Source organism: Mercenaria mercenaria, chromosome 4 (genome assembly GCF_021730395.1).
Source record: "Mercenaria mercenaria strain notata chromosome 4, MADL_Memer_1, whole genome shotgun sequence".
Classification (NCBI taxonomy): Eukaryota; Metazoa; Mollusca; class Bivalvia; order Venerida; family Veneridae; genus Mercenaria; species Mercenaria mercenaria.
This window is the reverse complement of record NC_069364.1, coordinates 60602668-60628153: the sequence shown is the minus strand read 5'-3', so window position 1 is coordinate 60628153 and position 25486 is coordinate 60602668. Positions and strand designations below refer to the sequence as shown.

Genomic DNA, 25486 nt, shown 5'->3' with positions numbered 1-25486 from the left:
ACTATGGAATGGGGATGATCATTTGTATATGCCTGTGGTATGGCAGAAAGACCTCTCCATACAGTCCACTAGTGTAAGCTGCACAAATTTTCACACACAAAAAATTAGTGTTCGTTTTGGGTACATACTGATCATTGTTGCGGGTTTTCTTTAAGTTTGGCAATGCTAAGAAGTGGTGTGGAAAGCATTTTATTTTAAGGTCTGTATATCAAAACGATGCCTTGCATTTTTGTTTTTGTTCTGGTAGCTGGAATAACATAAAAAGGGTTAACTTTCGTAAATACCAAATATGACACGTATATAACATACTATTATAGGACAAAATATCATGTAATGAAGCGAACGATTACAATATATATTTAAAAGGAATAAAGGAGACGGTCATGTAGCACTTGATTTAAAAGTGAAAAAAAGGTAAAGAATAAATTGTCTTATCTAAGAAAATGAAAAAAAATAATCTTGATATAAGTATTGAATCTATAAATTTATGTTCACAGTATGTGGTAGATTGTGGTGATAGTTTATTGCAATATGTTCACTTTTAGTGCTATAGTGAACTCAGGTAGAGGATATAAACTTGAAACTTCAAATAAAAATGAAATATTCCAAGTACTTATCTATTGTAGTTTTAAATACTGCTTGTTGAAAATTGTAAAATAATGGCTTTTAAGATTGTTTAATTTATATGGGTAGTACATGTGTACCTGGCAAATGTCATTAATCTAGGTGTATGGGATGCTGTCTTTGTATTTATTTACTATTTTGTAGTTACGGATATCATAAATTTATTTTGTGAAATTATTAATTCATTTATGGATATCACATTTTATTATATCATTGAATATTTTGGGGTATCATTAAATGCATTTACAGACATCACAGAATGATTTGAGCCGTGCCATGAGAAAAGCAACATAGTGGCTTTGTGACCAGCATCGATCCAGACCAGCCTGCGCATCCGCACAGTCTGGTCAGGATCCATGCTGTTCACTAACGGTTTCTCTAATTGCAGTAGGCTTTAAAAGTGAACAGCATGGATCCTGACCAGACTGCATGGATGCGCAGGCTGGTCTGGATCCATGCTGGTGGCAAACCCACTATGTTGGTTTTCTCATGGCGCGGCTCATTTATAGATATCAGTAATATTTGAAATCTTAAGCTCAGTTTTACTTTATGAATTCCTTAATTCTGTATAATGATATCTTATTCAGTAAGTGATTTTGATATCACAAAATTATTTAAGATATCATTAAATTGAATTTAGAATGTCACAAAGTAGAACATTTTTTGTGATATCACAAACAGCATTCTTTTGTGATATCCTTAAATCATTTTAGAAGATCTTAAATCATAATAAATGAGTTCATTAAAATACTATTATTGATATCCTGCAATGAATTAGGGATATCATAAAATAATTTAAGGGTATCACACAAACCAGTTAAAGATATCACAGAATAGTGACACCGGTACTAGACGAAATTCTACTATGAGATTGTGTCCAATTGTATTTTAGTCTCAAATTTTCTTTCTTATAAAGAAGGCTCTGTATTGAAAATTTTACATTTGTCTTTAATCAAGTTTAATAAATGTTATAGATAGGAACTTGTGACATTTTAATAATCCTTTTCAGCAGAGACTTTCAGTAAGTTAAATGTTAAGGAAAAAAAGATACTTTTTCTTTAAAAAATTCCGAGATAAACTTGCCTCCATATAAACTTTCCTTCAACTAAATATTGAAATCTGTGGAAGAGCGTTAGTGCCAGGTGTATGTTATTTATTAACCTGAAATTTCGAGTTTCGTAACTCGAAATTTTGAGTTAATAACAAGAAATTTTGACTTCGTATCTTGCCCTTTTATCCACAATATATTTGAATGTCTGTCTGTCTGTCAAAGACCAAAAATGTAATGGACGACTTTTAACTCTTCAAAGTGGAATCATCTATCTACACATCCATATATTGCACCCAGCATATAGCGATTTGAACATATACTGCCATACATCAATGTATGATCTACCCAACCCAATAGCCTCTAGAGCTACTCCAGATTTCAAACTGTATCCAGGATATATACCTTCATTTACATGTATAGTATGTTCAGGTTGTAGGGGCTCAAACTAGGTTGAAAACCTTCCAGATATGGTCAAAATAGTGAAATATTCTAAGTTTGAATACTTCCCGATCACCTTTTATGACCTCTCCTCAAAATCTAGATCTATCCAGGTACCCAATCTTGGTCAGACTCATTACTACACGTTCATTAAGGGTATGTCTGTATTTCCTTGCCATATGAACTCAAACTTGGTTGAAAACCTTCCAGTTAAATATTGATATTTTTTATGAGCAAATGCTGCCAGTTCATCTTAATCATATGACCCTGTAGGGCTACCTGATGGATACACCAGGTACCTAGTCTTGGTCAGGACCTATACATCAACATTAACTATTGTAGTTAGTAAATCGAAATTTCGAGATACGAGTTACTAAGTAAAAATTTTGAGTTATGTATCTCAAAATTTTGACTTAGTAACTCGGAATTTCGAGATACGTAACTCAATATTTTGAGTTAATAAATAACATACACCTGCACTAATGCTGTTCCGTAACTAAATATTGAAATCCATCCCCTTCTTACATTTTAATACAAACTTGTCAAAATAATTGCTTATAACTTTTCAAAGTCAGGGCTTACTCTTGCTTGAATCTAGCTAGGAGATAAAAGCAATATCTAACGATTTTCACCCTCATTTATAGAAGGAAATCATACAATAGCTGAAATGAAATAAAGTTTTTCTTTTCCATTATTGGTTGCACAAATCTTCTTTTACTAATCTGAAATAATTAATGATCATATTTTTATCTTTTTGCCTGGTTTAAGCCCTGACTGTGAGTTCCCTAGGTAGTTGATAGTTTATCATGCATTTAAAAGCATTGCCAATTGTTTCTCCTTTTGTTAACATGTCATGAAGTGCAAGTTGTTTACTAACGTGATTTTTGTTTCCAACACTGACAATAGATTGATGGTGGCGGACAGCACGATGGTGTACAGACTTGTGAGCGGTTTGAGATGCACATGGGGCAACGCACCAGTGTATCACAGCCGCAAGACAAGTCCAAACAACGGGTAGGACTGGTATAGCTGAATAGTGTTATATGTTAACAGTCAACCACTGCAGTTTTGAAGACAAAATAACATGATTTCTTAAAGTTATTTAGAGGATGTTGCCATGAAATTGAAATGTCAATAGCATACATAGATAACATGATGTTGTTTGTAGTCAGTAGATGACCTCTGTTGTTTTTTAAGGCACAGTGGTCAAAGGTCAAGGTCACAGCATACAAGTTGTCTCTGACAAGTCATGGGGCCTACATGTTTTACACACAGTTCATGTTTTAATATTAAGCTGTAACTTTATTACCCCTGTGGGACTCAAGTTTTTCATGCTTCCTGAACCTGTTTTATTTCAATAAGAAGCTAAATAAAAATGTTTTTAAAGATTTTTTTTTGAAAATAAGATATATAGTTCAGTTACATTACATGTATTGTTATTATTACCCTTAAATCAGTTGATTCAAACTCTTTCTGTTTAATGTAGGAATAGTTATGATCAGTCATATATAAAGACATGGGTGGACTCTAGTCAGAAATCTTGGAACTTGATTGTAATGGCCACAATCAGTTCTATCCATATATGCGCTCCATGCATTCTGAAAATATTTAAAGAGAACTAGAAATACATAAAAAAAGAAACATAAACTAGTATGCAGATGTAAGTGGTTGATTGGTAACTTCTTTTTAACATTTTATCACTGTTTTATTTTGTATTTATGTTGGTGCTTAGTTCACTTCTTTAGGTTTGTCAGTCTGTCATTTTGTATTGTTAAGTAGATTGTGTTTTCAAGTGCTGTTTTTTTGTATTTAGTGGGATTCATTCTGATAACATCATTGGAACCATTTTAGATAAAAATTAAGAAATTTATCATGCAAAACAGTTTTTGAAAAGTTTAGAGAAAGATTAAATTTTCAGACAAGAGACTCTTATGACATAACTATATGAGTAAAACAAAGTGAAATGTGGGGCCTCAGTGGCCTAGAAGTTAAGATAGCCGATTTTGAATCACTTGCCCCTCAGTGTTGTGGGCTTGGGTGTCAGTTGGGGCTTTGAATTCTTCATGCGAGGAAGTGAAAATTCAAGCGTGAAAACATAATCTGTGTTAACATGATTGAATATGTTGTACTACTAATTCACTGTACTGCAAAATGGGGCACAATGTTTCTCACTACATTGTCTGCAATTTTCATCTTTTAATGAGTAAAAGAAAACACAGTCATGCTTGTTTAAGCTAACACCATACTGCAAACCCTGAAGGTTTGTTTTACAATAAAATGTTAAGAAATGCATTTTTTTTTTAAATTTTACAACTGAATGACAAATTTCAACTTATTCACAGTTTAATTATGACACAAATTTCAAACAGAAATTGTCTTGTATATATGTTTCTTAATTGAGAAATACTTTCTTAAAAATGTACCTATAGTACCTTTATTTTTCAAGGATGTTAGTAGAAACAAGCAATATTTTCTTTGGCCGAATGAAAGGTGCAAATGCTAGATAAAGATATAGTGAAACACCACTTGCACAAGCATCAATGACTCTAGTACCACTGCAGATTTTGGTCCCAGTCTGTTTTCCTTAGGGGGCCTCCATGGCCGAGAAATTGAGGTCGCTGACTTCAAATCACTTGCCCCTCACCAATGTGGGTTCGAGCCTCATTCAGAGCGTTGAATTCTTCATGTGAGGAAACCATCCAGCTGGCTTATGGAAGGTCAGTGGTTCGACCCAGGTACCCGCTCATGGTGAAATAGTGCAGGAAGGGGCATCTGGGGTCTTCCTCCACCATCAAAGCTGGAAGGTTGCCATATGACCTATAATTGTGTCGGCGCGACATTAAACCCGACAAAATAAATAAAATAAATGCTGAAAACCCAGGATGACTGGAGCAGTGCAATTGGTGTTTTGCTGTACATGTTTAGTAGCCTTTGATCAGAGGAAAAGGTTTTATTATTTAAGTCCTTGACAAAATGTTTTTTACTTGTTACAAGTACAGAAAAGAAGTAGAATTACTTAAAAAAATGTTTGAATCTTAGAGGATTATAATAAAAAATTTCGACTGTTGGCACTTGCTCTTTATGTATATATATTTACAATAGTTTCACACTCAGCCCTCGATATGACAGATTACCTTCCCATTTTGCTGTATATAATGATTAATTTATTACCATTTTAAATTTTAGACTGTTTTTGATGTAGCATGGTGAAAGCTCTCATATATTGTTTGATTTTATCTATTTAAATCAATGCATATTTGATTTGAAAACACTTTGGTGAAGGATGCACAGATACATCTAAATACATTAAATATGTCAAATATTCCAAAATTTCGGCAGTAATTCTATTATAGTAATTGTAAAAATAATTCATATTACATGTATAGCTTTTTATGTTATACGGCTTGGACAATTATTTTTCTGTTATAATATATTTAAATTGCTTAATGTTTTAATTGCATTTATGTCTCTGCAACTGATGCTTTGAAAAGATCAGAATATATGTTTTCTTGTAAGAAAAACTTGGAAAGAAAATGCATATTGAGGACAAAATAAAAAGTTGTTTACCAGTTAAAATATTAATGATAATTGTGTCTGAATACAGGTGTTTTTTATTTTAGAACAATGAAAAGCGTGAAGCGATTAGGAAGCGGGCTCAGGAACTGGCGGAACAGAAAAAACAGAGGAAAGCATACTCTACCCCACTATATACATCTATAACTGAAAGAAGTATAAATGTTTAAATAAATTTGATCTTGCTGGTCATTTTAATTTTAAATGATAATAATATGCTAAATATTCACTTCACTGTTTATTTGAATGTGTATTTTGGTTTAATTTGTAATTGATATGTCAATGCAAATATATACTGAATAAAATGGTTTTGGGTCAGAATTATAAAATGTATAAGGTTCTGCTTCTGTCATAGCGTTTTCTGGTATGAACTCTGGTTATGGGCATGACTGTGCCTCTGCCTATTGATTGTTAGCTCGTTTTAGCAAGGTGCTGTGGTTGAGCTTATCAGGATCTTGCATGCTCACCCCCCCCCACCCCCCAGCAGTTAAAGACATCACTTCTTGTAAAGTTTTCATGAGTTTTACATAGAATATATTTCAAACAAGTTACACAATGTGCAAGATTGCTTTTAATAACACCAGAATTATGGTCCTTGAGTTACAGGTTTTCAAATTTGGAATAAACTGGAAATTTCAGTAATTGGCATTTTGACATTTGATTAAGTCAAAACTTTACAGTACAAAGTCATAACCTCAAGTAATTAACTTGTACAAGTACTCGGGTGAGCACATCCTGGCCACCATGCTCCTCTTGTTCAAGGAGATTGGACTAATGAGTGATTTAATTTGGCTTCAAAGTCTGACTTCAACTCATAAGTTAAAGGCTAGTTAGAAACATTCATTTTCTTACCATCTTTTGAATTTACTTTTTAGAGCAAAATCTGAAACCAAGAGAACAGAGCAGTCGGACCCATTCTTCACTACCAGTGTCCCCTGTACATCACAAGGAGAAAGTTCCCTCTCCTAAACAAGTATGGCAAGCTGAGGAAAGCCCTAAACTACAGAGGGTACAGGAGAAAAAACCACAGCAAGTGTCCCCTATGAAGAAAGAGATTTCTATTACACTAGTGTCACCTCAACCTGAAGGTTTGATGAATTTTATGTTTAAATCTTTTCTTCTGGCATTGCAAACAGTATCAATGCTGTGAATAGCTGAACCCCTCTAAGCTGTAACCCCTGAAAAACAGAAACCCTCAAACCAGAACAGCTGTCTTGGTATAGAATAATTGTTTTCTTTATTTGAAGTAACCCTTCTAAATCAGAGTCCCCTAAAATTGTCTGATTCCTGCCATTTTGTTGTTGCATGTTGATGCATTTGAAGAGCACCAACATGCCAAAATAGCAAACTAGTATGCCAATACATTAAAAACCATATTTGTCATCTCTTCTCAGAAACATCTAGCCTAATTTTAAAAAAATTCATAGATATTTTCTTTTGTTATCTTCTACAAATTTTATTCAAATCATTCTGTTGTGTTAAAAAACAATGCTGCTATGGGCAGGACTACTTTTTCCTATAATTACGGCTTTGATGAAACTGTTGCCCCAGTGTCAAAAAAGTTCAGTGCTATTTTACATAAGTGACCCTACTAATCTGTCAACATTTCTCTTACATTAAAAAACATGACTGCCAGGGGCTGGGCTAGTTTTCCCTATATGGAAAAATTTCAAAATCTCCTCTTCTGAAATTGCTTGCTTGCTTTTGATGTAATTTCCTTAAATGTTCCTCGAGTGACCTAATCTACCAAATTTCTTCAATCAATCTATTTCCTTGAAAACATGGCCACCAGTGTGTTGGGCTATTTTTCTCTGTATGGCTATGAGGAAAACTTTGAAAATTTTATTCTGTGATGTGACTGACCGATTTTGAAATGACCTCACCTCTCTCCCTTGCCAACAAAGTTCAACAGTATTTTTATCATGTCATGCTTGTTAGTTCATAAACAAGTTTACCTAGATTTTGACCAGTAAATACCTGTACTTTGGTGGTAACTGACTCTTTAAGATAGACCAGAGGCAAATGATGAATGAATACGCTGACTGTGTTTGGACTGATTACACAGAGAACATTTATGTTTGCTTGTGCAAGTTGTCATACTGGCTTCTTCTTTATAGGATATTCAGTTCTCCACTTACAAACTTACACAGCCTAAAAATTAGAGAAGGTAGCAAGTTCATTGATAAAAGCTGTCATAACTGTATTGCAGATGAGGTGAAAGATGAAGATGAAGACAGGGATAAGGTGTCGGAGAAGAAAGTCACTTTTATAGATGAGGGTAAAACTACTGCAAAATCTAGTAAGAAAAAGAAAGGTAATAGAGATACTCTTCAACTGAATTCTTGTTACTATACTGTTGAATGTTCATTTACAGTAAAAACATGTTCCACAGTGCAAAGGGACATAGAATGAAATGTGAAGTTAAACTGTTAAAGATACAAAGTAGAAACCAGTTTCTTTATTTTTCCTCAATTTTATACTGTGGAAAGAAAGGGAGAGAAGTCAATCTAAAAGTGGAGCATAGTTCTGACTGGTTCTGTCAAACATGTTACTGCAGCTTTCTTAGAAACTTTTGAAGTCTTTAAAATCACACCATTTTAAAATGTCATCTTTATTGTATTCACTTATTGAATGGCTTGCCAATCAGTAGCCTGAGGTCTGAATAACCGAGGGTCAGTGGTTTTGACTTGACTGGCAAGTCATTCAATAGGCATATTATTACATGACATCAGAAATTAGTTTCCACAATTGTGTTTTTAAATTTTTGACTTACTAGCCCAGTAAACATGTTTTAAATATAGACCTGTCACACGGTAGCAATTTATATAGGGAGTCATGTAATAAAAATGCATATTATATTTTCTGAGTGAAGCTCCTTGGTAGAAGCTGCAGGACACAGTTTTGACAGTAAATGTTAGCAGTTGACAGTTTTAACTTTATGAAAAAATGAGTTTCTTTAAGTTAGTTCGAGTTTTTAAAATTAGACTGTTGGTTTTAATGTTCGAGTTTTCTTAAATAATTTATTTTTATATAGCTGCATCTGTTATGCTGTTGTCCAAATGCAAGGACAAACAACTTGTGTGAATTAAATGTTTAAATTGGTGTTTGTCTACAAGACGAGGAAGATTCAGAGAGCAGTAAGAGTGCGGAGGAGGAGATGAAACTGGAGGAACAACGTCTCATAGAATCTCTAGAGAAACAGAGACAAATACAGATACAAGAACAACAAAAACTGCTGGCTGAACAACAGCAGAAGGAGAAGGAACGAAAGGAGAAAGAACGTTTAGCAGAGGAGGAGAGGTTAAGAAAAATGAAAGAGTCTAACAATATGCAGAAACAGCCGCTGTCGACACAAAACCAAAACCATGACAACTATTATGAAAATACTATGAATGCCGCAGGTACACATTGTATCTCTGTAGATGTGTGGTACACTTTTATTTTTGAAGCTTTTCTAGATAGATGTTTCTGACTTAGACCTATCATAAAATTGTAGACGTTGTCCCTTTTAAGTCTTGTCCATTTAAAATAACTGTTCCTGTTCTATTACTCCAGTTTCTGTCTGTGTTACTTCCCTTCTTCTACACAAATTTATATGTAGTAATTTTAGATTTACAAATATATTCAATTTTGATTTCACTGTTTAGGGCAAATGACTTGTATAACTTTCACTGAAAAATGAACTTACTCTATTAAATTTATAAAGAGTCTGAATATCTGTATTTTAAAGTGCAGTACGTAGGGGATAGACATAGTGTTTGCTGATAGAGTATCAAACATGTATGTTGAAAAGATGTTATTAATTGAAAAAATGTAGAAATATTTTCAGGAGAAGTTTTTTTTTTTTTTCATGATAATTTTATTAGAACTGCATAATGTTGATGAAAAAGGTGAAATTGGTATATACATGTATAATTTGTTTCTATCTTTTGCACCTTTCAAGCAGATCTGATATTTTCACAGAAGCCACTAGCTGAAGTTGATCAAATCAAATCTGATGATAAAGAGAAAACTGAAGATAAATCGAAATCTGAAGATATTTCTGTAAAAACAAATTCGAAAAATGAATCTAAAAAGGTTGGAAAGATTGCAAAGCATTTGACAGACAATAGAAACAATCTGAAAAATTCAAAAACCAAAGAAAATGCCTTAGATAATGCTAATATACCTCCAAAAACACCAAAAACGGCTGAGAAATCAAAAACGAGAAGTAATTTGTCAAAGTCAAGCGATACAAGAAAGACTCAGCCAGTTGTAGATCATGGTAAAAATTCTGTGAAAATACCAGATGGTTTGGAGAGGATAGAGGAGGGGTTGGAACGTGAAGGCACAGATGTTAGTGTGAAAGTCACACAGGGTGAGTAGGGCCGCATGTCCATTGGTAACACTACCTTATACATGGAGAAAAACCGAACCTTGTCCATCCTGTAGAATAGCATACTGCATGAGTCGATCTAGGACTGGAATATTTTTATTTAGTCAATAAGATATAAAGAATGGATATTTGAAAGATTTGTTTTACAGAGTTTCTGGTTTATACTTGGAAAGCATGATGCATTACACAATATCTTATCATAAAATACTTTATTAGGTTTTTGGCTGCATGATGGTCAAGACTGCATGATGATTTAGACAGAGGTCATTTGTAGGATACCTTTTGTGTATCTTTTATAGCAGAAGTGTAAACTAGATATTTAGTTAAAGACTAAAAATAGCTTCTCCTGTGAGAATTGTAAAGAGAATTAATAATATGTCAATCTGTTATCTCTCAAAACTCACCATTTGACAATAAAATTATCTGCTTCAACAGTTTAGCAACCATATCCATAAGTCTGTCTTGCCAGTTTTGTGCTTTTAACCATTAGCCTGCTGGCGGCAAGTGATTCTGCCTTGGCGACCCGCGCAGACCAATATCAGCCTGCACATCTGATCATCTGGTCTGCACTGTTTGCTCTTCAGTCAGTAAATTTTCAGTGAACACATCTTTGATAAACAAATGGCACTGCCCAAATTGAAGGATGGACCAGTCCATTTTAGAAATTTAGCAGGGTAAAGGTTTGTGTTGAAATGTTAAATCTGAGGGCCAATTCATTTCTGACACAACATTTAGAATGCTTGATAGTAGATCAGTAGTTTCCTTATACTAGTAAGTGTTACCATAGAACAGAAAATCTGTGTGTTGTGAAGTGAATGCTGCTCAGATAACCTACACTGCTTCCACAGGATTTTGAGTGAATAATCCAAATTTAGAACAGATATGTTTCTAAGTAATTTAATATGAAGAATGCTCATACTATCTGCTAATTTGTAACTCAAATGTGTAATGTTTTTAGCTCACTTGAACTTTGTTCATGGTAAGCTATTAGTATACGTGGAGGGTCCAATGCCCATTGTCCATCATACGTTGACCATTGTCCTGCATAGCCTATATTACTAAATCATTTTCTCTTAAACTACTGGTTAAAATTAGACCAACTTGGGCTATAGAATCTGGCATAATTCTCCTTCAGTTTTGTTCAAATGGTTTAAGGTAAAACTAGAACTTTTTTTTTTAAAACAGCTTCTTCTTATGAACCACACATGATGAGTCTTCACCAAACTTGGTCTGTAACATCCTGGCATAACTAGTCCCCTGGCAATTTTGCTCAAAGGTACTCCTTTGTCTCTGACAGGGACCATCAAAACTAAAATAGAACCTTCTAATGACTTCTCATGAATCTTTTGTCTGGTCTTCACAAAACTTGGTCTATAGCATTTTTATATTGTCCTCTTTCATTCAAATGGTTCTACATGGGCCTTTTTAGGGGCAGCCAGAGCTAAACTTTTACAGAAATTCCCTCATGAACGACTTAATGGGATCATTTCCAAACTGGGTCTGTTGCATCCTTACATGGTCCATTCTCAGTTTTGTTCAGAAGATTTTACATTTCCCTTTTTAGGAGCTACCTGCCCAAAACATTGAAAGACCAATAAACAATTCATGGACTGCTTGATCGATTGTCACCAAACTTAGCCTGTAGCATCCTTACACAGGCCTCACTCAGCCTAGGTTAAATGTTCCTTGTTTGGTGCCTTTAAGGGGCCGCCAGAGCTAAAAATAGAAAAACCTTTAAATGACTTCTTCTCAGAAACACCTTGAAAGAACTTTACTAAATGTTGTCTATAGCATCTATCAATGTTATTAAAATGTTACTACTTTTATTAAAATGTTACTGCACATAAGGGCCGCTACAGCTAAACATAAAAAACATCTTATCATAAATAACTTAATGGATCTTCACAAAACTTGATCTGTAGCACCCTGGGCTGGACCTCTCTCAGGTTTGTTCAAATGGTTATGCATTGTTATTGGCTGTTGCAGCGAAAAATAATAAAAAAAAACTTTTGAAATAAGGTAATGGACGTTCAACAGACTTGGTCAGAGGCAAGGTCAAATGATATGGTCCTCATCAGGTGAGCAACTTAAACCTATCTGGGGTCTCTTGTTCTGTTATTTTACACATTACTCACAGGAGGTAAATAACTATAATACATGCTTCAAAGAAACACATGTACAGGGTCACATTGACAAATCACTGGTTGATACTTTACACCAAACAAATATAGTCTTGTACTGATTTTAGTCTATAAGTGTGCTGTTGTAAAGTTTATCAAAATTGATGGAACTACTCTTACTTTTGTTACAGGTAGTTTGCAATACCATTTTGATGTTTGGAATAAGTCATACATAATTGTCAAAAACTAGAAAGATAATTTTTATTTTTCAACTTTAATGGAACCTGTGTGCATTGAATTTAGTTCCAGAAAGATTCTTAAATTGTCTTTACATTATATGGAAACTTTCAGAAAAAAGGATAAAATTCAAAAATTAAATACAAGACAATATTTTGTTTCTTTTGTGTAATTTCTTGTGAAAGAAAATACAGGTATGTATTTATGAAAGTAGACAGCTCAGTATAATTGGATGATCCTCCAACATAAATGTTATAAAAAACAAAAATTGTTATTTGTATATTTGTCAGATTTTATCATATATTGTCAGTTATCAATAGATACTGTATTAAGAAATTTTAGGAAAATAACTAAATTACATTAATACAGTAATTAGGAAAAAAGGGTTTAATTGAGCTCTTCGTGCATTTCCAGATACAATGAAAAAAATCAAGGTTATATAATATTCTTGCCATATTGACATTTCAGTTTATTCTATTTTATAAGATTAAATATAATTTATTTTTCTTCTGTTTACAGGTAAAAGAAGAAAAGGTGTGTATTCAGTTTTGTATTTTATAAAATAAGCGGAATAATTAGACCTGAAAATGTGCCCCCATCCCAGCTTTAGTGCAGGATGGAGGGCATTATTTGAGTAAAGCCGGAGGCTGAGCATGTATATATAGCATTCCATTCTGGACGTTTAAACCTTATCGCAAATTAAAAGATTTCAAATTTACCGCCTGATGACGTCGTAACCTGCGCATGCGCTGCACATCACCCACAATACACCAAATCCCACGAGATTCACAATTTAAAGAATATTTTTGTTGCTTAAAAACATAATACAAAAAGGGAGGGCATATAACAACACCAATTCTAAAAAGCTTCCAACACAATGTGACTCAAACTCACTTCACTAAGGGCAGGGTATATACATGCTCAGCCTCCGGCTTTACTCAAATAATGCCCTCCATCCTGCACTAAAGCTGGGATGGGGGCACATTATTTTTCGTAAAGCCTTTCGGCTTTTCGCATGTATATATAGCATCTTTAAAGGCAACAAAAATACACTTTCCAATGCCTTAATTTATTATTCATCAAATAATCAATCATGACCAAATACAGCATCATTGTAAGAGACATCACTCTCAGAATGTCTACAATAAAAATTTTTAAAATTCTTGTCCGACTTCCAGTTACCCTGCGAAATAATATTACTAATACTACAGCCTTTACTATAAGCTGCTGAGGCTGACGCCCCCCTATATGAATGCCCCTTGTAAATAGAAGTATCTATTCCAGAAAGTTCAAGCACAATTTTGAGCCATCTTGATAACGTACTAGTTGTTACCGCATCAAATGTTACAAAAGAAACAAAAACTCTGTCACTTTTCCTCATAGGAGCCGTCTTTTGAACATAATACAACAAAGTATGCATTGCACAAATTCTCTCATCTGTATAGTGTTCTACCTTCAGAGAATAGCACTGTCCTGCTTTGGACGTTTTCAGTATTTCAGAAAAGGTAAAAACAACTGCTTGTTGTTGAACAATCATATTATTTAAATCTAAAGCACATAATGTCTGAGCTCTAGGCGCTGTTGCTAATGCAATCAAAGCTAATGTTTTCAATGTCAACAGTTTTAACGACAACTTGGATAAAGGCATCAAGCTTTGCAAATACCTTAACACAATAGACACATTCCATGTCATAACATATCTAGGCTTTGAGGGTTTATGTATAAACACACTCTTCATAAAACGAGAAATCAAAGCAGTTTCTTTACACCAAGAATTTCCAAAAATTTGTAAAGTCTGAAGTAGCATTGCTTTGTGTATATTTATAATAGAGTATGACTTACCACTTCTAAATAGATAGTACAAATAACTTAATACTACCGTTTCAGACGAATAAAATGGACTGGAAAACCTAATACTATTCCACATACACCATTTTTTCCAAGCACTGCCGTACTGCTTGCTTGTTCCTCCAGACCATGACTCTGTGATAAAGTTAGCAATTTCCTTTGGAATTCCTCTACTCTGCAAGCTCTTCCGGATAGAACCACGCCAATCATCTTCAGCTTTTTTCCCAAGGGATGAAACTTGTTGTTGTGGGGTAATGCCAGCAAATCTTGATGTCTTGGTAATCTGATAGGAAAATCAGACATATTTTCTAAGAGAACAGGAAACCAGCTCTGTGTAAACCAGTATGGAACAACCATAAGAGCTTTGTCTACCTTATCTGATACTACTTTATTTATTACCTTCCCAATTAAATTAAAGGGAGGAAATAAATATGGAACAAACTGGTTCCAAGACAAGGAAAATGCATTTACAGCCATAGCACCAGGTTCAGGGAACCATGAAACAAATTTTGGCAAACGTTTGTTCAACCTTGATGCAAATACATCTACATCAGGTAAAAAAGTATGCCTACAAAGCCTATTAAATATATCTTGCTTTAACATCCACTCGGTTGAATCAGAGAAATTCCTGGAATAAAAATCTGCTGTATTCAACCTGCCAGGAACATGCACAGCTGAAATATAAATCTGCCTAGGCAAGCACCATTCCCATATTAGTTTAGCCAACTTATCCATTTCTATAGACTCCATACCACCAAACTTATTGATATAAGATATGGCAGAAGTGTTATCGGACTGCACCTCTATATGTATGTCTCTACAATCTTTATAAAGAGCCTGTAAACAATAGAAAATTGCAAGGAGTTCAAGGTAGTTTATGCTAGCATTAAGAACTTCTTCATTATTCCATCTACCATTGGTATGAATGTCTGTTTCCAAGTCTATTCCTCCGAAACCTAGAAATGATGCATCAGTTCTACATCGTTTAGATACATTGACAGGTCTTATTCTTTTCCCATTTGTATCATTAATCTTTGTTATCCACCATGTAATCTCCTGTCTACTAAATAAAGACAATCTTATCTCATTATCAAAATCCATACTGTTACCAAGGCCAAGAAGTTTGTCCCTTTCAAGAGCCCTATAATGCAAAGGAGCTTCCAATATAGCGTTAAAAGCGTTAATAATAAGCCCAATAAATGAAGCAAGGTCTCTTACTACAACTAAATCTGCTTTCAACAAAACATGAGCTTTAGACAAAATCTTTTGAACTTTATCATCTGGTAGGAATACTTTAAATTGCACAGTATCAAGAATGTAACCAAAGAATACTAATCTTTGACATGGTATCAAAACAGATTTTTTGCGATTTAAAGTGAATCCTAAGCTTTCTAAAGTTTCTACAATAGTGACGCAATTATTTTGACAAACAGCCTTTTCTTGATTTAAATTAATTGAATCGTCTATATAATATGACGAACGAATATTTTGTTGTCTGAACCAAGCAAAAATTGGACGTAATATTTTTGTAAACAAATATGGCGCAATCATGAGCCCAAATGGTAGGCAAACAAACGAATAAAGCTTATTGTTCCAAGAGAATTTCAGATACTTCCAATGTGAAGGATGTATTGGGATTGAAAAATATGCATCTGACAAATCTATTTTTGTCATATAATCATTCTGTTGGACCAAATCAAGTACAATATTAAATGTTTCTTGCTTGAAATGGTTATATTGTACAAAAGCATTGAGATGTTTCAAATTAATGACTGGCCTAAATTTTCCGCCAGGTTTACTCACAATAAAAATGGTAGAAATATACTGATCTTTTTCCATTTCAGACTCTACAATCGCACCCTTATTCAAAAGTTCCATAACTTCATTGTTTACAATTACTTTTTGATCCATATCAAATGGAATCTCTCTAGGAATTTTATCTTGAATAGGCTGTTCAACAAAATCAATCTTGTACCCTGAAACTGCACCTAAAATCCAAGGATCAGATGTAAATCTTGTCCATGTATCTAAACAAAACTGTGTTCGTCCAACAGGACTTACCCTTTCTGTTACTCCTCCTCGTTTGGGTCACGACTGAGTGACGCAGATGTAACAGTAGCTGCAGGACGTCTCCTAGGAGCCCTTGTTCGTCCACCAGACTGTCCGGTACCTCGTACCGGAAAACCCCTTGTAGGGTATGGCTGTTGGCGATATCCTTGTCCTTGATAACCACCATACTGAGGACCACTGAAGCCCTGCGGTACGAAACCCAAGTTACCATATCCACGACAACCACGAAATCTACCTCTGCTACGAATAGCCCCTCTGAAATTACTCTGATAGTAAGGATCCTTTCCTAAGAAAGAAATATTGTCACACGACTTCACTTCCTTTGAAATATCATCACCGAACAATTTAGTTGTGATAGGCATTGTCATATTGCAAAGAGGTGAATATTTCTTTTTCAAATAAGGTCTAATATGGTATCTCCTTCTCAAGCTGATACTGTACTGAACCTGACCTAAGCCAGTAATGACATCCGAGAATAAACCCTTTACTTCTTTAGTCATAGTTTTACTCTTTTTATGAAAGTCAACCAACTTAATGAGAGGCACTAAACTAGTACTCAACAAGTTCTGAATATCTACCAATGCCTTGTCACCTAAGTGACCTTTCTTATCCATAAACCGCCAAACTTCCTGATTCACTAAGGGCAGAATAGCTTTGTCACAATTAGCCGGAACTGGATATTTTGAGAACAAAGGGTCAATGTCACACTGTTGTGTACACGCAGTGTTAATTAGCTTGGCTAGAGAATCACTTATTGGCTGCCCACGCTCTGGAGTTTTCATTTTTGGTAAGTCCCATGTGTAATCATCACAATCACCACTAGCGGTGCTGTTAGTATCCCCAAACGCAGAATTTGTATCAAATCTGGATGCTAACTTTGGTATCTTAAACCTCTTATCAGATAAATTTTCATTTTCATCCGAAGAAATATCGTTAGAATCTACTGTCACCCTAAGGTTACTACCTGGAAAATTCTGATCATAAGAATCAAAATACGAGTCATCATAATCATCCATGTCATAATAAAGATTGTCATTTTGATCAACAATTCCTAGCGCTGACCGAAGTCCTGTTATATCTTCAGGAGACAACTTGGAAATGTCAAACAAATTACTATTTTGACTCCTAGACTGATCAGGTGGGTCCGAAGTACCCGACCTTGTATTTGAACCCGAAGGTTTTGATTTTTTAGAGCCCGAAGGTTTAACACTTGTTTTAACAGCAGCCTTTCCCTTTACAGGACCCTTACCTTTTTTCTTTGGATCAATCACTACCGACTTCAATTTAGTAGAAGCCTGCGTTTTCTTAGTCTCGTTGTTGTTTAAGTCAGTGGGTGGGGGGAGGTCATCGGCTGAAAACCCCTCAAATTCTTCTTCGGAGGGGTGTAAACTCGTACGGTCATCATCAGACATACTTACATATACGTAAGTTACCAGAAAAATACTTAAAGACCGAAAGATACGGTCATAAAAAAAAGAAATTTTTGAAACTCTATACAACACGTCTATTTAAACACGCCGCAAAATGGAAAGTGAATCTCGTGGGATTTGGTGTATTGTGGGTGATGTGCAGCGCATGCGCAGGTTACGACGTCATCAGGCGGTAAATTTGAAATCTTTTAATTTGCGATAAGGTTTAAACGTCCAGAATGGAATGCTATATATACATGCGAAAAGCCGAAAGGCTTTACGAAAAATAATGGCATTAGAACAGTTTCCACTCAATAAGTGAAAAATACTTTAGCCTACTGTTGTCAAACTTTATAGGATAATTGGCTGTAGTCAGTAGACAAACCCTGTCGTTTTTTGTGGGGGGTGTGTTAAGTAAGTCAAAGGTAAAGGTCAGAATGACCTTGAGATTGAAAATGATTTCAGATCAAAATGCTTTGGGCCTGTGACCTTAAAACTTCATTGGATGATTGGCCTGTAGTTGGTAAATAGCCCCAGCTGCTGTTGAAGTATAAGGTCAAAGGGCAGAGTCACAGCATTCAAAATTACATACCTCCAACAAGCCATCATTGAGACATTATGTTTCACAAACAGCTCTTTTATTTTAACCATAAAAGGCATTATTTCCCTGTAAAAATGTAAAATTCCAAACAAAAATAAATCAATTTTCTTTTGTTAGTTTAGCTCAGAAAAAAGCCATTTAATTTACACTGTTTATGACATCTTTAAAACAGTTCCTACTACCTTCCTTTTAAAAAACCTTTTGAATGATGCATGACTGTATCTGGATGCAAAAAAAAGCAGAAATTCATGAATAGCTTTGTTGCCAAAAAGATGGATGTATCAGGAGACCTGAATAATTCTCTGGTTATTACTTTCAAGCAGTCTATATAGAATATAAATATATATTGCCTGATCCGGTCTTTGATCTATGCCCAAGAAATTGCTATGAATGTCTTAATTCTCTCTCACATATATTCATATACCGTAATAATATATAAATATCATATGGCAGTATGTGTGACATTGATATTGTCATTCTGTTTCGAGGGTTGACAATATCAATGTCACACATGTTGTCATATGATATTTATTTTATTATACCGAACAAAATTAAGCACTTAAAAAAGTTTTTAAAATGTTTTTAATTCATTTAATTCAACTGTTTCATCTTTAGCGCGGTAATCACCTGTGTACACATTGAAAAGTGACGTCTTTACAATATGACATTGTATACAAGGGAGGCAATCATTTGGCTAAAAAATTGAAGCAGTTATTTACCCTTATATGACATTCAAAATCTCAGCGTGGTCACATGACCTGACAGTCACTTTCGCTTGGTCACGTGTCAAAAAGGTTGAAAATTTTTCTGATAGTCAAAATATCTCTTTTTCGGGTAATGAGATATTACCATTGTAGACAAAAGTGAGATATAATAATACAATTTCTTGTATAAGATGGACATGATAGACTTTCTAGTAAAAGAATTAGGTAGGAAATTTAAAGTTATGACATATACAACATTACTTACACTTCTGTTTCACCAACTTAATTATTTGAATTTTTGAAAAGGTAAAGGCAAAGTTCAGCCCAAGCCAACAAAGGTAGACAAATCTCCACCAAAGAAACCAGTTATAAAGAAAATAGAGGAGGAAAAGCCATCAGGTAATAACAGATTGCATTATTTGTTCTTGTGTTCCATTTTGTTTGTTGTATGAACTTCTTATATTTTACTGTTTATTGAACTTTTGGGGGCAATGTAATGACATCCTTGTTCTTTGTTTCATATTGACAGAGAAACAATTCCTTTTTGCCTCTTATAGCTTGTTCTTCAGCTGTTGATATGCTTTTGTCTTTTTGTCAAATACAAAAGTAAATAGTAAAGTGACAGGCCTGTTATCAACATTTTCTTCTATTTCTTTTCTACTAGAAATGATGTTTTCACTCTACAGTCACAATTCTCTTGTATGAAAGTATTGGTCTAATTTGAATACAAAATTAATATTCCTTAATATCTTCCTTGCAGTTGTAGTTTTAGAATAAATAAAACTTTGAAAAGATTCAGTATAGAAATACCTCTCTTCCATAGGTATAAGTTAGCATGTTCATTCATGTAATATATGTACCTTCAAGAAATTTCAATTATCCATTTTTATTGAGAATTGAGACAAGTCAGTGTTAGTCTAATGTTAATTCTATCTTTAAGGGTTTTTTAAAGTATCTAAAACTGAAAAAAAAAATCAAAATTGGCTTACAATTGAGAAAGTTATGAACATTTCCATATTGTATTATATACTTTTTATTTAGAAAATGTGGTCAATAGTGTGAAATATGTAAAACCAACAAAACCAGTAGTTACTGCAGAAACAGAAAGCAAACCAAAACCAAAGGTTACAGATAACAAATCCAAGGCTAGGGATAACCTTGTTAAAAAACTAAGAACTGAAAATTTGCAAGGTAAATCACAAAGTTCACCAGCTATTATGAGTAATATTCACACTGTCACGTGTATTATAAAATTAACTTCACAAATCATACATTCTTGTGAATATCATTTTTATGTAGTATCTATATATACATTTGTACTTGAGTATTGAGCACTTCGAAAGCAAGGCACCATATAAAATGATGTCCTACCATGATAACATTTATCATCTATTCACCAATAGTATCCTGGATACAATACTCTGTTATTGCAGTTGACTGCTAATTAAATGCCCATTCTTGAAAAACAGACGTATTATGTGATTGGGCATGAGTCTTTCTGTCTGTCCGTTATACTTGTGTCTGGAGCATAAATTGATAATCATTCACGGTACGTATTGAGTTTGAACTTGGCATATAGGTAGGTTGTGATGAGATGAGATGAAGAGTTTATGAACTGGGTCAGTAGGTCGAAGGTAAAGATCACTAATGGGTCTAAAGGGTCAAATTTGACACTCTTTATTTTTTGTTCAGAGCATAGCTTAGTAACCATTCAAGGTATTGTCTTCAGACTTGGCATATAGGTAGGTGACAATGAGACAAAGTGTAAATTGCATGAACCATGTTAGTAAGTCAAAGGTCGAGATCACAGCAAGGTCAGATCTTTATCATACTTCATCCAGAGCATAACTTAATAAACATTCAAGCTTGACAAGTAGGTATGTGGTGATGAGATGATGTGCAGAGCACAACAACAGGACTGGTAGGTCAAAGGTCAAGGTTACAGATTGAGCTTAAATATCAGATCTGCCCTCCACATTTCATGTCCAGAGAACAACTTGAAAACTATTCAAGATATTGACCTGAAACTTGGAATATAGGTGAAGATGAGACGATGTGTAACAATCCAAATTACACCTACCCCCACCCCACCCCTTTAAAAAAAATCACTTAATTTTTTGTGCCTTAGTATCCTGTCACTGCAGCCGTACAAACCCACAAACATCCACACCCAAGAAAAGTGTCTCGAGCCTCCTCCTCTGATCTAAAATATCGAGCATATATTGCCACCATATGTGGTGCTCTTGTAGGGATACTTTAAAGCAACAATGAAATGTTGATTAGGATGTTCTTGACTCATGCAACAATATTTAAGAGATTTTCATATTTTCAATTAGCTGTTTTGTGAAAAATACCCTTGAGACATCCAATTTAGTATAAATATAGGAAACCTTTTGAAATGAGTTTGGAAGTATGAAATGAATTTCTCACATAAAAGTAGAGAATGAAGAATTCTTGCAGATTTTCACAGGTTCAACATAGACTCGGTTATTGTGCACAGTTTAAAGTTTCATTTGATATACTGCATATCTTTTCAATTTACATATTGGTAAAGTGGAGTTTTACAGAAAAATCTCAAAATTTTATTAATCAACAGTATCGTAACCTTTCAAGCTCTCCTCAGGGGAACATGTAGGCCAATTACATCTTATATAATTACCAGAAGTCAACTGTTACACAAAAAAATCTTAATTTTTGGCTGTAAATTTTGCCAATTGCAGTCTTAAAATTTGACATAATTGAAAGCCTGTATTGTGAATGTTTATAAAAATCTGAAATGTTTTTGTCATCATGTTTTGGGTAGGAGGCTTTAATATGTTTTATAGAGTCAGTTAAGATTTTAATGAACTAAAAGGTTGAACAAAAAAAGGTTAATTAATACCTTAAATAGAAAACTTTGTTTATTTTAGATTTGTTTTTAATTTAGTCAGTATTTGACCATGAATAATATTTTAATCGGTTAAAATTTTTTGTCATTAAATCTTTTGTCACGAGTTTTTTTTTTATTGACAATTAATCTAATATTATAAATTTGAAATGTAACAGAGCATATTCCAAAAGTTGTACCAAAGCCTAAACCAGACCCGCCAAGCAAACCCATGTTGGCAGGCATTGGAGCCCAGCAGAAACCTGTGACTGCTGTGCCACAGGGTACGAAACCAGAGAAGAAAGGTAACAAGGTTGAGGTGTTACAGTCACTATAATGGTGCTTTGGTCACTGTGGTGTTGTGTTCACTGTGGTGCTGTGGTCACTGTGTTTAGTATGGTGCTTGGTATAAAGATATGAAATGCACTTGGGGATGTAACAGTATTGTAAACTTCTGCCAGTAGCATGATCTGCACGTGGTACTTTGTTGTATGTATGTTGTTATACTAAATGCATCTAATCTTGCTTTGTGTTGAGATAGCAACATTAACAGATTTTTGTGTGCCTTTTGGTTTTACTTAATATATACTGTATTATAATGGTTTTCAATCAACGTGTTTCTTCACAAAGGTCCAAAAACAAGGATATAACCATAACCTTTGCAGAAAGGTCAAGCAGAATTAGAATTTCTGTGCCGCCCCAAAAATTTTGTGATTGCACTTAGATTTGCCCTTGTCAGTTTGTCCGAATTTGTGTTGTGCATATCTCAAAAAGTATTTGACTTGAGTCATCAAACCTCACAGGATTGTTATTCAGCATATGAAGTTGCGCACCTGGTGTTTTAATTGGGTTAGCCAGACCAGAGTTGCAGCCCTTGACATAGTCAAAAATATGCATAAAGTGACAGGAGAGGGGCACCAGTGTCCTGTGGACACACATCAAGTTTGTTCTGTAAAGAAAACATTTAGTAATATGCTTTCAAAATATCCAGTTGCTGATTGTTATAATTAATGATTTTTAGAGAAAAAAAATACAAGCTTTTCCTCAAACAGGAAAGTTTTGACTTGATTGTACTAATATAGACTTAATTTACTTATATAGTATGACATTTCTATACTGTTTGTAATACATTTACCGAAAGAAAACATGAAAATTGATGTAAAAGTTTATTTATTTTAGATTATAGTCAGTTATTTCTGTGATTTTATTGTATTTACCTAAGATAATGAAATCAATTATTTATTGATCTGATTAACATTCATATCAAAAGTAAGACCGTCTCATCCTGGTCTCATCCTAGTTTTAACACTTAACTAAGCATTTGTCACATTTCTTTCCTGAAGACTCAGGTTTACATTTCATTTCTTTCTGTGGTTACCAACCTGAACATAAAAATCTGATTCAGACAAAGTTCTGTTAACTGCACATCATTAGGTAAACTGAAATACAGTTGAAAAAAAGAGAGCTAAACCTAAAACAAACAAACAAACAAACATAATAAGACCTTTGGTCAGTGAAATTAATTCTTTTTGGTTAGCACAGGGTTAAGCATACCTACAAAGTCTAGCAGTATGTCATGTTTAAGTGATGCTTGAATTTGTATCCTTTCCTGAACAGAATAGAGAATGAACCTTAGCCGGCAAGTGACTTTGCTTTTGCGACAAGTGCAGACCAGGATCAGCCTACAACTCTGTGCAGGCTGATCCTGCTCTACACTGTTCGCTATTCTGTCAGTAAATTTTCAGTGAACACCTTTTCGATTAATAAATGGTATAGCCCAAATTGAATGATGGACCAGTCCATTTTAGAAATTTAGCAGGGTAAAGGTTAAATGTTGCTGTAATATACTAGTTTTCTTCTTTGAATATGAAGACCGCCTGCTTAGCTCAATAGGGACAGCTCAGATCTACAGATCTTAGGGTCATGATTTCGATCCCAATGCAAAATGTATGTTCTTCGTGACAATTTGATAAAAGATATCGTGTTCGAAGTAATTTCTTCCCCTATCTTTGATTCACATCGAGATGTTTGCATTTAGTTGCGGAGAACAAGTTAGTAATGGTTAGGTTCACTGCCCATTGTTAAATAACTGAAATAAAGTTAAAAAATTAATGGTGCTGAACCCAAAACAAAACAAACAAATAAATCTTCTGTGATGTAAACATGGACAAGTTCAATTATAAATGGATCAAGGAAAAAAAATGGTGAAAAGAAAGGTGTTGTCAAAAATTAGTAATAGTGTTGACTGTTCTCTATGCTATTTTAAGAACTGTTTGCTCTTTTGGCAGAAAGAATTAATAGTTCAATATTTCATTTTCTAAATTGATAATCTGATCCAAGTGCATTGAATATTCTTTTCATTTTCAGTTGAAATAAACGACACTTGAGACTTTCATTCCTTCTGTTAGAAACGTTATTATAAAAATGCACGATATATGAACAATAATTTTTTTTTATCTAAATGGTATATATTTGAAACCATTCATTTGAATGCAATAATAATATTGAAATGGTGGGGTAGAACATGAGACATTAGATTTAGCTTTATCAATAGTGAAGGTATAACAATGATACCGGAAAGTTGATCCGTCATTGGATTTCACTTAGCCGATAATCTGGAAGATATTGCTTACAAGTTACAAATATCAAAAGCCGCAGTATTGGTATCTGCAATTTTAGTTTTATTTGGTAATCGCTGGAATAAAGAGGCAGAGGTTGGTGTTTTAAATGTTTGTATTTTATCGTTATTTTCAAGCATAAAGAAAATTGTTGTATAAAACTTTAATTTAAATGATAAAGAATTTATAAGTAATGATTCTGTAATGAAATGTTCAAATAATGCATGTGCCTTGTAGGAGTTTATTTGCCCCAGTCAGTTAACTTCTGGTATAAATCTGGTATAGCAATAACTATAATAATAATAATAATAATAATAATAATAATGAAAATGATAACTTCATGAAAGAGGATACAGAATAATTCAGTCAGTTAAAATGGACATTGTAGGCCATTATAAATTTAATGCTATATTATCATCCAAATTTTTCCTAGAAAGAGGGATTGTGTTCACTACTGGATGCACATGCCATTAAAAGGATCATGAAATTGGCCTTGATTTTTAACGTTTTTAACAGAGTTTTAACAGGTCACCATTAAAATTCACCCATGATTACTTTTTACTATTTAATGGGATTTTCATGACCATAGTTTTAATGCCATATATTAAAAAGCCATGAAATAAGTATATTAAAACCCTGGTAAAATATACCTTGTTAAAATGACTTTGATGGCCATGAAAATCTGCTTAAAATAAACCATTAAAATAAATTAATTGGCTCCTTAAAACTCCATGAAAATTTTTAATTGGCATGAAATTAATGTGCCATTAAAAAAGTACCCCTTAATTCCACATTAATTAGTAAATACTAATGGGGCCATTAATTTTTTTTATACTCTGTTAATGGCTGTTAATTATTAAAAAATGATTAATGGTCTCATTAAATATGTCAGATTCAATTTTTGTGTTTGTATTATTTTAATGGCACATCAAATTAAGGGCCATGAAAATTT

General features: G+C 33.9%; 1 protein-coding gene across 1 annotated transcript in view; it reads left to right on the top strand.

The window, feature by feature from the left end:
• The window catches only part of LOC123552908 (calponin homology domain-containing protein DDB_G0272472-like), a 74454-nt gene that overhangs the window by 11849 nt on the left and 37119 nt on the right, over positions 1–25486 (top strand). The window contains exons 5-13 of the mRNA XM_053542227.1: positions 3020–3127; positions 5734–5842; positions 6562–6774; positions 7896–8000; positions 8803–9087; positions 12938–12952; positions 19357–19449; positions 20092–20241; positions 22096–22221. Of these exons, the coding sequence (XP_053398202.1) occupies positions 3020–3127; positions 5734–5842; positions 6562–6774; positions 7896–8000; positions 8803–9087; positions 12938–12952; positions 19357–19449; positions 20092–20241; positions 22096–22221 (1204 nt within the window). The remainder of the gene's footprint in view (positions 1–3019; positions 3128–5733; positions 5843–6561; positions 6775–7895; positions 8001–8802; positions 9088–12937; positions 12953–19356; positions 19450–20091; positions 20242–22095; positions 22222–25486) is intronic.